Source organism: Patella vulgata, chromosome 7 (genome assembly GCF_932274485.2).
Source record: "Patella vulgata chromosome 7, xgPatVulg1.2, whole genome shotgun sequence".
NCBI classification, from domain to species: domain Eukaryota; kingdom Metazoa; phylum Mollusca; class Gastropoda; family Patellidae; genus Patella; species Patella vulgata.
The window spans coordinates 12,277,607-12,291,517 of NC_065885.2; the positions used below are offsets into that span (position 1 = coordinate 12,277,607).

At 34.1% G+C, this 13,911-nt stretch overlaps 1 protein-coding gene across 1 annotated transcript in view; it reads right to left on the reverse strand.

The window, feature by feature from the left end:
* LOC126828080 (dedicator of cytokinesis protein 3) overlaps nt 1-13,911 on the reverse strand; it is a 102,866-nt gene that overhangs the window by 38,718 nt on the left and 50,237 nt on the right. The window contains exons 32-36 of the mRNA XM_050557657.2: nt 13,626-13,704; nt 12,885-12,985; nt 12,376-12,434; nt 11,482-11,630; nt 10,747-10,832 (exon numbers count right to left, since the gene is read on the reverse strand). Coding sequence (XP_050413614.2) covers nt 10,747-10,832; nt 11,482-11,630; nt 12,376-12,434; nt 12,885-12,985; nt 13,626-13,704 — 474 coding nt within the window. The remainder of the gene's footprint in view (nt 1-10,746; nt 10,833-11,481; nt 11,631-12,375; nt 12,435-12,884; nt 12,986-13,625; nt 13,705-13,911) is intronic.

A 13,911-nucleotide genomic window follows, 5' to 3' on the forward strand; every position in this document is an offset into this window, starting at 1 on the left:
GCTATCTTGACTTATCAGAACTCAAACAGTCAAGCTACAATAAATCAATTTGATTTGATTTTTTTGTTTCTTTGTTTCATTGTTTCATGGGGGTTCCATGAAAGGACTGAGTAGCATTATAAGTCAGTAGAAACACAAAATTTCCCCTTTTAATTTATTAATTATTACATTATTCAAAATATAAGTAACATTTATAATTTTTAAATCAAATTATGTGCACATAGTTTATTTAAACCCCATTTATTCTTGGCCAAGAAAAATCATGCTATAGCAGGTCTGGATTTGTCCCAACCATTTTTGATAATATAAAGAAGTTGTACCCAGTGTTAGAACTTTTTGGGCCTGATTATATGTGAAACTCTTCACAGAAATGTTAGTTTAAGCTGGTTTAGGCCAAGATCATGGAAGAAATCTGGCTACAGTCACTACTACTGAAGCCATATGCATGTGTTACACTACAAATATTTTTTAGCCCACCCGTACTTGATCTTAGCCAGGCACCTCCTCTCTTTGGTTCAACTTGTCGTATACTAATAAAATTTTAACAGAGTATCATTTCCTTTTCATAGTGTAAATGGGTTTCTTATACAAGAAATTTGAACGGACAATCATAATATATATAAAAGAAGTGTTGCGGCCATTCTGGAGATTTCAAATCAGAAAACAATAACAAATATTCTAGAAATTTGTAAATTAGAAGAAAAAAAAAAGAAATATGGAACAAAGAAATTTGGAAATTAGAAGAAAAAAAAAATTCAAATTTTTTTTTTCTTTAATTAGAAATTAGCAAGAAGAAATTCGAAAATCCCAATCCAATAGTTGTTTGACTTCTGACTAACTTCTGTTTTGGTACAGCAGTCAATGAAATAAGATCTACTGGATGTGTTGTGAACAAGGTTAATTAGGCAGTCTCCCATCTCTAATTCCTGCCCAGCATGTGTGAATAAATGACCTAACAAATGATGGAAATGACCCCTACAATATGTGCTGATAAGTAGAAGATAGGACCAATCCATTAACACATTTTATTACTTTAATTACACTAACATACATGTCTACTTTACTAGTCTACTCATAGTCTACTCATCCTACTTAAATATAGAGCACAGGAATGCCTCATTATTATGTCTAATAATAAAGAAGCATATTATTAACATATATGGAGGATGGGGAGAAAGATGTGTGGAGGAGAGGGGGGGGGGGGGGAGAGAGAGATAACCAATGAATATAAAATCACCATTATTTATGTCTTTTTGATAAAAACAAAATCATAATTACAGAAGTAATAATTTGATGAAACTCATGCCTAAAATATTTTGACTCTCAACCAATGAAAATCCGTAATCCTTAAAATATTCTAGTTTAATTTTTGAGAAAAAGGCTCTAGAGCAATAACATATTAAACCAAACTGGGGGAAGAATAAATCAACCCAATAGAGGAATAACAATTCAACCAAACAGAGCAACATCAATTCAACCAAACAGCCATGACAACAATTCAACCAAATGGAGCAATACAAATTCAACCAACGAACAGAGCAACACCAATTCAACCAAACAGAGCCATGACAAAAATTCAACTAAATGTAACAATAACAATTCAAACAAAAAGAGCAATAACCATAACACCAAACAAAGCACAAACAATTCAACTAAACAAACCAAAACAATTCAACCAAATAGAGCAAGATAACTCAACCAAACAGAGCAGAACAAGAACAATTCAGAGGATGACACAATAAAACAAAATAAAAAAAAGTAGACCAACATGGTTACTATTTTTTTTTAATATGTACAAATTTTCAACAACTTGATACATATCAAAGTTATCTTAAGAAAAGAACAAAGAAATTGATGGGAAAATTTAGGATCTTTTCTTTTGACGAAGATGCTAGTGTAATATCTATTTATCTATTTGGTATATCACATCTTTAATCTTTCTCTGGGACAGAAACCATCTTGTCCTTGTTCATGTGAAACTAAAGTTGAAATTTCTTGAACCTTGACAATGTCTTGTGTGAACTCAAGTTTCTCAGTTTAAATTAAATGTACTACTACATCGGTACTTGAAATTGAAACATTAGATAGATTGACTTTCCAGATTGGTCAACAGCTGAAGATGTTCTCTACTGATCAACCAGATTATCTGGCTTGTCTGAAAAGACGAGGGGGTTTGGGTGGCCGAGTGGCTTAATGCATTAGATCATAAGATCTGTCATTTGGGTGACATGGTTTCGATTCCTCGCTTGTACATGACAAAGAGTAGGGACGCCTGTCCCACCTTGTGGGTTTTCTCTGGGTCCTCCAACAGCTAAAAAACCCTATACGCAAGCGAATTATTGAAATAAAATTGAACCATATGTTAGTTCTGAAATGACTAATAAGTTTTGTCTCTATCTCTCTCTTTCTGGACAAACCACCCAAATAGTCAACTGATTCATAAATATTACTGGTTGTTTATATTGCTTACATGTATATTGCTTATAAAGGCACTGGAAGACAATTCTAACACATTACTGGTAGACTAAATAGTAATTCATTTGTTTTTACTTTCAAACTAACTACAAATTAAACTGATGTCAACCATGAACAGAATTCAGACTTAAGAGTCAAATCTTCCTAAATCTTACAAAGTTAGTTGAATTGTTATTTGGTTTTGTTTGACAGAAGAACCTACAGGTAGTGGTCGCAAGATATTGTTTTTGTCGATTTGTGTTTGTTGATCTGTGTTCTCTGCTTAGAATAATATTTATGTTTCAATTAAAAAGAAAACGAATTAAAAAAAAATTCTTTAGTACATTAAAAGCAAGTTTTGTGTTCTTCTGAGAGTCAATACATTTCACAATATTTGAGTTTTACGATTTAATTAAATTGACCACAATATATTTATCAGGTCAGAATTGTTATTGTTTGCTGTTCAAGTTTTAAAACAGTGAGTCCCACCCACATGGAATGGTACCATGATGATAGTATGGCAATTCAATGAGCTTATTTAGAGAATAAACATCGTCTTAAATAATCAACATGAAAGTGAGAAAAACAAAACCATTATCTGTTAGAAGCACTAACTTAGAATATCAGAGAGGAAATGGGAAGTCTTTACTTTATAAACAATTCATTTAGAACTTTGTCTATCACATTAACTTGTGTTTATGTTCTAAATCTGGGCTATTTTCAGCTTTTTCTTTTAACTTAAGATTTTTGTGGACTTGTTTCATTAGTCTAATTTGATCATTTAGGATATTTAGTTACACGTAGATAACAGAATGTTATAATCAACTGTGGGTGTATTACATATAGTTCCGAGGGGTCATGGTGGCTAAGTGGGTAAGATGCTGGCTCGCTAGCCTGGAGGTCGGGTGTTCGATCCTTGCATTGGCCGAGAAAGCTCATCAAGATTTTCCAGCATGGTTCGATTCCCCCTTGTCAGTGATGCAGGATGGAGGGCCTGAGAAGGTCAGTTGTGTAGTCATTTGGATGGGACGAAAAAACCAAGGTCCTGTGTACACATTGGCGTGCACATAAAAGATCTCTTTACAGATGGAATTCGATATAAATGTAGGCCGTAGTGCCGCTGTCCGGGCAAAATTTCCCTCATAGCACACTGTCTTCATTACCCCAGTTCGGAGCAGAACGGTAGGACGTTAAACCCCATTTCATTTTAGTTCCTTCAATTATATATATATATTATGGATGTTTTTCGGTAAAAGGAGACAGTACAAACATGATTTCCCAATTATATTGGTCAGGTTGTTGCGGATCCAGGTATCCAAATTGTATTTATAATTGTGTCTACAGGTAAATTATTGTGAACTGTAACAAAGTTAAAACCATCAATTCATAAAATCCAACAGAAAATCAACAGGTATAAAATAATCCAGATATATACTGATTTCTATTTCCAGAGAATTCCTAAAATAACCAAAATTCCTGGAGTTATCAAAGAATCAAAAATGTTTTGCACATGTTAGTCATAAAGTGTGATGAGAGATGTGAGATATATTATAATGATGATATAAATACTGTAGATGTCAGAAGTTATTACTTATATTATACCTATAGATATATACTATATACCAGGTGTGAACATAGCACCTGTTCTACTTATATAGGTGGTAATAAATCTTATCAATTACTGATATTACCTGTATCAAACTATTTTATTCCCACCCTTTATATATAATTAAGATAATCAAATAAATTTGCAAATAACGGTTAGCAATTCTGCTCGAAGTGTTTCGTTTGATCAGCCCTGATCCAGAGAAGGCTTGATTTCTAATGCCATTGCAAGAGCTAAATCTGTCTATTGCAGGTCTTTCTTTAGGCCTGAAATGATATCTAATTTATTAATTAGACATTAATTAACTTATCCAGACCATAATCAACTCTAGATGGCATCGCTAGCCTGCGATCTTTGGTGGATTATGAGCCGATTTACTGCATAATTTTCCTTCAAGATTTAACGATTAAATGGATAATTGAGACTATGCTGTTTATCGTACTGACTTTGGTAATGATGATCGAGGCTAGGCGGAAATGTCAATCGTTTAGTTCTCGGTTCATAGTGGATCAATTTGAATGAAGTTTTCAGCAAATTCCCTTCATATTATCTAGTTTTTAACTATTATTGTGAGAACTGCCAACTCTTTATCGAATCTCCCATAATGTATCTTTAAGGAATATGCCCAGTAGCATGTCTCTGTTGTGTATAATGCCTAAAATAAACTACTTGTATTTTATTGCTCCATAATCAATTAAGATTAAATGGGGTTTGATGTCCTACTTTTCTGCACAAACCGGGCTAATGAAATTGGGCATAAGCAGGCAGTGTCCTATAAGCAAAATCTTCCACCTACTGTTCATCTGAGGAACTTTTCCAGGAAAGATCAGGATCGAACCAGGAACCTTGAGAGCAAGGAAGAAAAGCACTCAAAATTTTGTAAATGAAATGACCTGTTTTTGCTTGTTTTTAAAATAAGGAAGTGTATTGGTCTACTGTACTATTTTTACCTAAGAAAATTTTAAGAAATTCCAGCACTCCGGAAGTTCTGACATTCCATTTTAGTCCCACGGCACAGAATGTCAGTTTATATACCTGCAAGGTGGGGTGTATGTATAGTATCAACAGGTGATAAATCAGCTGCTATCATTTACCTATATATATTTATGTATACATACATACTGAATACCTGATCCCACCTGCATCACATAGCATTCTATTGTTTCAATATAAATATATACACGTATCTACAACATGCAAGACAAAGATAGGATGCCAGACAACAAAACAAAGCCCACAGCAGCTAAGTTGTCCTGGCAGTCAACAAGGTTTGTCGCATATTTTTTCTTTTGGCAGTTATGAATGCATTTACAACACAATCTGATTACGAGTAACGACCCATTAAGTAATTATTAGAAATCGTTAGAATTTGTTGCGATTGTCTGCCTCATGACCTTAAACTTTAAATGTCAGGTGCCCAACAATGCCTGAATTTGTGCCTGATAATGTCTGTGACAGGTGACTTATTTAAGGCTTTATCATGACCAGTATTTTTATTCTATGATTCGTCATCAAATAATTATATACTTCGGTTTATGTCCATGTTGACATGTACTGTTAATGAAATAAACGTCATACATACATATATCAATCATAATAATTACAAAAATGAACACCGCAAATTAACATTAAATTACCTTAAGGTATTTGACATTATGTGTCTACAGGTACTGGTCTCCATAATAAAAACATGCCCGATGACACTCTGACAGTCCTACACTGATTTACACCAATAAGTTTTATTAAAGAGAGAGAGAGAGAGAGAAATGGGGTTTAACGTCCACTCGACACAGACTAAGTCATTTCGGGACTAATATATGGTTTAATTTTATTTCAATAATTCGCTTGCGCATAGGGGTCTTTAGCAGTAGGAGGAAACTGGAGGACCCGGATAAAACCCACCGGGTTGGACAGGCGACCCTACTCTTTGTCACATACAACTGGGGATTCAAAACCACGCCAGTCGACTCAATGACGGACTGTATGATACAGCGCGCGCACGCTAACCATTCAGCCATCCAACTGCCCCGTTTTATTAAAGGAGGCGTACGAGATTCACGGGGTAATCTTGATGAGGTACCAGTCTCCATATTAAAAACATGCCTGATGAAACTCTGACATTCCTAGACCGATTTACACAAATAAGTTTTATTTAAGGAGGAGTCCCTGATTCACAGGGTAATCTTGATGAGACAAGTGGTTTTATGTATGCAAATTAAATGCCAAAATGTAAACAGAGCCTATTGGCCTTGTCTAAATGTTTCAGATCTAATGTTGAGATTTTGGAAATGATCATAACAAGTACGATAGTAATATGTGGACAAGGAACCAGACATAATGTCATCTTGAAATTGCCACAATATATAAAAAAATTGAAATCCTTTCGGGTGGGAGCCTGTCAAGGGAAAGAGTCGGATGAAAAAAATGAGGTACCATGTAAGCTATTGACAGCTTGTAAAAGATTTCCTGAAATACAATCTGATTAAAACACAGATCCTATTTCGTTTTTTTTATAGATCAAAATTTCGTTTTACTTATCTTCACAGCACTAGGATCTGGAAGAGTTGCTATATAACAGGTTTTCTAGTTGATGTGAGGAATTAGCCAATGAAGCGGTCTGTTAGATCGATTTCTTGGCATGCTCTGCACGGAACTGAGGGTAAACCCCTACAAATGTCAATACTGATCGATTTATCAATGCCTGACGTCAAAAGCCCCTGTTGCAACCTCCAAGTACAACTGGTCAGATCTTTATGTAGTGTAGCCAGGTCATCGAAAACATATAAAAAAACAAAACGAAATATAGATCTGTATTTTAATGAGATTGATTGAAATAGAGAATAGGGGCTGTGCCTCTTCTATGAAGGCAAAATTTCAATCATAGCCCACTGCATACTGGTTCATTAACCCAGCTGTTACAAAACAATAAGACTTTAAACCCCATTTCATTCCATTTACATGAAAAGTTACTTGTGACATTTTCATTAACGGATATGCTTTACATATAACTCATTACGTGTGTCATAATATCAATTTACTCTAATTTTCCTCATCAATCTTCTGATTTCACCACAGCCTTAGGCATACTTGTCAAAACATAAAAATTGGGTCTAATAATTTTAAAAAGATGACGATCTAATTCATTACTTCTAGAATTTCAGCACACACACGGCAAAGAATAACATGTCATTATGTTGTTTAAAGTAACACTACAGTGGCATGGTGCTTGTGATAAAGGCTGAAGTATCCTGTCAGATTTTTAAAAGGTTTTAATGTAAATACAGACACACTTCAAGGAGTATCAAACAGCTAAATTAAAACGACACATCAACTGTATGTCAAAGATAAGGTTTTAACTTAAAAGTCCCAAAATGTCAGAAACAAGAAAATCTGATTAAAATACAGATCTATTTTTTTTTTTTTTTTTTTTATACTTTCGATGGCCTACATGAAGAGCTGACCGGTTGTAGTAAAAAGTCGCTTTTGACCCTATGACGTTAGACATTGATTAATCAATCAGCGTTGACATTTTTAGTGATTTACCCACAGTTCCGTGCATTACACACCAAGAGGTCGCTGAAACAGATGGTTTCATTGGCTAATCCCTCACACCATCCAGAATGCAGGTTATATAACAACTCTTCCAGATCATTGTGTAGTACAGACGAAAAAAAATGAATTTTTGAACTATAAAAAAATGAAACGAAATAGGATCTGTGTTTTAATCAGATTGGAAATAAGATTTAATATTTAGTAGAACATCATACACAATCAAAATTAATTTTATCATAAAAACATTTGGTCTAATTATAGTTAGTTATTCAAATTGATCAGTTAAGTTTACATTGGTTTCTATAAATTTCGGAGGCTTGGGTGGCTGAATGGTTAGCACGCGCATGCTGTATCATAAGGTCTGTCAATGAGTCAACTGGCATGGTTTCGATTCCCCGGTTGTACATGACAAGGAGGAGGGTGGCCTGTCCAACTTCGTGGGTTTTCTCTAGGATCTCCGGTTTCCTTCCTCTGCTAAAGACCCCTACGCGCAAGCGAACTATTGAATTAAAATTGAACCGTGTGTTAGTCCCGAAATGACCTAGTTTGTGTCGAGTGGTCGTTAATCCCCATTCCTCGCTTTTCAATATTGTTTTGCACAAGGTTTTCCAGCGTTGTTTCTGGCGTGGTTTCGATTTCAAGGAGTAGAGTCGCCTGTCCAACCTCATTGGTTTTCTCCTGGTCCTCAAGTTTCCTCCCACTGCTAAAAGACCCCTGCGTGCAAGCGAATTATTAAAATAAGATTTAACAATGTGTTCGTCCCGAAATGACCTGGTTTGTGTCGAGTGGACGTTAAATCCCATTTCTCTCTCTGTCTATAAATTTCAAACGCCATCTTTTTCGTACAAGACAGTCGATTTTCTTCATGCAGATCTTTTCTTTGCGATAAAATAGTATATAGTTCGGGTTTGTTGTACCTTTAAGGCCTTGTTTATACATGTATGTCAATGAATCAATGTCCATTTTCTTTTGGTTAGAGTACAATCATATCAGTTTACTGGTATGTCAAAAGTCAGAAAATCAAAAACTCTGTCCATATTACTATGTTTTAAACTTCTACTATCAAAAATCTAATTGACTATTTAACATTTAATTAAGAAAAGAAAATATCAACTGTAAAAAAATCACTTAGCTTGAATTTAATTGGATTTAATATAGTTATATTTTCAATTCATATTATCTTTGTAAATATGGCTTGATATTTGGACTGATATACCTTTTAGAGGTTCAACTTTCACAATATTGTAGTGTACAAGGGATTGAAATTGCTTCAAATGGTGATACAGATTTCTCAAACATTAGATGTGTTCAAATCCAAACTCAAAACTCATTTGTTTGTTACTTATTATCAGGATTGTTGTTATCTTCCATGTCCTTAGAGCATGCAATATGGATGGAGTGAGCGGAATCATAAATCATCATCATCACTGCACTTTTAAATTGTTTATCAAAGTTTTATTACTGAATCCAACTTGATTAAAACACAGATCCTATATTTTATTTCGTTTTTTTATAGTTCGAAATTTTGTTTTACTTGTCTTTACTACACTAGGATCTGGAAAAGTTGTTATATAAGCCACATTCTGGTTAATGTGAGGCAGTGATGGAAGTGAGGGACTAGCCAATGAAACAGTCTGTTACGGTGAGTTCTTGCCGTGCGATGCATCAATTAATGCTGATCGATTAATCAATATCTCACGTCATAGGGTCAAAAGTCGCACGTACGACCCCTGACACGACCTTCCAGTACAACCGGTCAGATCTTCATGTAAGTGTAGGCCATAGAAAGTATAAAAAAAAAAAACGAAACGAAAAATAGATCTGCATTTTAATCAGATTGTACTGAATCAAAATAAAGTGTAAAATGATGTTGTAAACAAGATATAGCTATTTACATAAAATTCCTCCCCTCAATTAAATATTCAGTTTATCTATAATACTGGTGATAATCTTGTACATACATAAACAAACTATTATTATTATAGAATGTATTGTTATTAACACTGATAAAGATTAACTTATCACAGTTATCAAACACTTAAGATAAATATGGCACATTGTTTAAGATTATCTTTGGAGATAATATTACTATAGGTTAACGGGGGAAAAAAATCATCCCTTTTTTTATCAGAAGCTAAATATAATAAGCAGTAGAATACAAATGTGTGTCCAACATACAGAGAGAGAGAGAGAAATGGGGTTTAACGTCCACTCGACACAAACTAGGTCATTTCGGGACTAACATATGGTTCAATTTTATTTCAATAATTCGCTTGCGCATAGGGGTCTTTAGCAGTGGGAGGAAACTGGAGGACCCGGAGAAAACCCACAAGGTTGGACAGGCAACCGTACTCCTTGTCACGTACAACCGGGGATTCGAAACCACGCCAGTCGACTCAATGACAGACCTTATGATGCAGCGAGCAGACGCTAACCATTCAGTCATCAAACCCCCCAACGCTCCCCCCCACCCGTGTCCAACATACAATATGCTGTACAATCTTATTTCACAGTTATAGGGGTCTTTAACAGTGGGAGGAAACCAAATGACTCAGAGAAAACCCACAAGGTAAGACATGCGACCCTACTCCTTGTCAAACCACATCTTTTGACTCAACGACAGACCTTATGATCTCAAGTACATGCCAAAGACCATTCCTAACTTTGGGTAATGAAGAACAGCATATACCATGCAGTATGCCACAAAGGAACTGTTGCCTGGATAGTAACATTTCTGTCTACTCTTTCAGCTGTCAATTGTTTTTTATGTGTATCCTAACCAGTACACTTGAGGACCTTAGGTCTTTTTCAGTCCCATCTGAATGACAAGGCCCCTCATTGTCCATTTAAACCAAACTGTCTTTCAATTGAATGAAATTCAACTCATGTTATAATCAAACCAGGGCCATATGTAATACCTTTTAAGTGTTGGGTAAAAAATTTTGATGGGCCTCTTATTGTTAATCTGATTGAATCCAAACTGGGAGATTATCTTCCATTGAGATTTTGTTTATTTGAACATCAAATAATCAAACCAAGTACATTTTAGTGTGGTATGAGTCATTTAAAATAGGATATAGTCTGAAAAATATAAACAATGATCACAGTTTTAAAGAGAGAATAATTGTACTTACATAGTTTTAAACAGTTCTCTATATTCAGTATCACCTAGATTCGATGTTATTAATTCGTCTAGTCTTTCAATGATTTCACTTTCAACCTATAAAATACAATAAAATTTATTAAATTTAAAGAGCTTATAAATAACATATTTAGAAAACATTCATTTCTAAAATCATTTTAATATTTGTCAAAATCTTGTCAAGTGAAATGTAATAATGCTTTGTAGCTATTTGAAACTAACAAGATTATTATTTCAAGGGGAGAGAGAGAGAGAGAGAGAGAGAGAGAGAGAGAGAGAGAGAGAGAGAGAGAGAGATGGGGTTTAACGTCCACTCCACACAAACTAGGTTATTTTGGAACTAACACATTGGTTCAATTTTATTTCAATAATTCTCCTGTGTGTAGGTGTCTTTAGAAATAGGAGGAAACCATAGGACATGGAGAAAACCCACAAGGTTGGACTGTGAGACTACTCCTTGTCACGTACAACCAGGGAATTGAAACCACGCTAGTTGACTCAATAACAGATCTTACGATACAGCGCGCACATGCTAACCATTCGGCCATTCACACACACCCCCTCCTTCATAGCACATTGTTCTAAATAAATCCTGTCATAGTCTTTAATTTGTCATCTGGAGATGATAGCTTGTACAAAATGTAGTCATCTTGCATGACGTATGTCTACCTTTATTAGCCACGTAGAGGAAATTTGAAGCTAGAGATATCTATTTTTATATATATACCTGATTAAAGTTTCCGTTAAGTTTATGTTCACACTGCATCATGTCAAAGAAAATAGGTAGAGTAGTTTTACGTAATTCTTTTTCCGGTACTAACGTTACTTCTAGAAATGGACCAATCATTGACGGTATGAAGTGTTTTTTATGTTCTCCTGTAAACGAAATATTAGTATCTGAGTTAATCAATAATATTGATGAAAATGTTTAAAGTCTGTGAAGTTGAGTAGATTTTCAGGTTTATTCATACCAATTATCTTAGTATTCGTTATTCAATGTCAATTAAAAACATTGAATTAAAAAACTAATGGGATTTGTTGATTAGTTGTGTGTCTACTATGTGTGATATAAATAATGATATAAATTGTATTAAATAATATAATAATAAACTAATGGGAATTGTTGATCAGCTGTGTGTCTACTATGTGATATAAATAACGATATAAATTGTATTTGTTGTGTGTCTACTATGTGATATAAATAACGATATAAATTGTATTTGTTGTGTGTCTACTATGTGATATAAATAATAATATAAATTGTATTTGTTGTGTGTCTACTATGTGATATAAATAATGATATAAATTATATTTGTTGTGTGTCTACTATGTGATATAACTAATGATATAAATTATATTTGATGTGTGTCTACTATGTGATATAACTAATGATATAAATTATATTTGTTGTGTGTCTACTATGTGATATAAATAATGATATAAATTATATTTGTTGTGTGTCTGCTATGTGATATAACTAATGATATAAATTGTATTAAATAATATAATATCAACTACAAATAAACAGATAAATCAATATAATTATATAGGATATTTGACCAGTAAATGTGGCCATGTAATAATTTATGTTGTTTTATTGGTATAAATAAATGTTTATTACCTAAGGAATTCCATAAAGTCTGTATCTGAAAGCCAATAACAACTCTCATGTCTTGATACCTAAAAATATAGTCAAAAGTTCGAATCTTTAAATATATCCTGTTCTCAATGATGTTTTTCTGGCGTGGTTTCCCCTTGTCAGTGGTGCAGGAAGGAGCGTCTAGCAAGGACAGATGCCTAGTTGTTTGGATGGGACGAAAAATCGAGGTACCGTGTATATATTGACATGCATGTAAAATATCCCTTGGCAGTTGGAATTCGATATAAGAGTAGGCCTTAGCGCCACTGTACGGGCAAAATTTCCCTCATAGCACACTGTGTGGTGTATGCCCGTCTTCATTAGGCCAGTTGGAGCAGGCCAGTAGGATGTTAACCCCGTCTTATTTCATTTCAATGATGTTTTTAATAATTTTGAATGCAGGAAAACATGATCCACCAAATTTACTGCATCCTGAGAAGAACAAGATTCTATGAAATCAGCCTACTGATTTTTTGAAAAGGTGGACTTACTTTTCTCTGATGTTTTGCTGTTTGGCTTTTGAGAATTTTTCTAACTGTAGACTAGACTGGGTAATGAAGGCTACAGAAAGATCTAAGTAGTTGCTCCAAATCTGAAATTCATAAATAAACAAAGTTTTGGGATTCCAATTTAAAATTTTCTAGGCAATCAAGTTTGTAGGACCCTTACTTCGAAAGTTTTTAAATCAGATGAGTTTTTTTTTATGCATTTCATTAATACCAGAATTAATAGAAAAACTTTGCGATTATTTTTTTGTTTATTTCATTATCATTCTTTAAATATGTAAACCAAGATTTTAGTGAATTTTTGAATTCTATACTGACAAATTCAAATTATATAAAGTGACAACCTGATTAAAACACACATCCTATTTCGTTTCGTTTTTATAGTTCAAAATTTCATTTTACTTGTCTTCACAACACTAGGATCTGGAAGAGTTGTTATATAAGCCACGTTCTGGTTAATGTGAGAGATTAGCTAATGAAACGGTCTGTTACGGCAAGTTCTTGGCGTGCAATGCACGGAACTGTTGGTAAACCACTAGAAATGTCAACATTGGTTGATTAATCAATGTCTGACGTCATAGGATCAAAAGCCGCTTGTATCACCCCTAACGCGACCTCCCACTACAACCGGTCAGAACTTCATGTAGTGTAGGCCATCGAAAGTATAAAAAACGAAACGAAATATTGATCTGTATTGTAATCAGATTGATAAAAGTGAAAACTTACTGATTTATCAAACTGTTCTTTGGTAAGGAAACAGTCTGAAAGAGACTGTGCTAAATACTGAATAGCTGTCAAAATGGAACTGAAACAAAAAATAACCAATTAATTCTGTAGTAATAAATCTTTTTTTAATCATTCAGTTGTCCTATATGTGATAAAATTAAAAGAAATGGGTTTTAAAAGACATTCTGCCCGGAATGCGTGTTTTCAGTTGTCCCATAAGTGATATAATTAAATGAAATGGGTTTTAAGAGACATTCTGCCCGGACCCCATGTTCTCACAGCATGA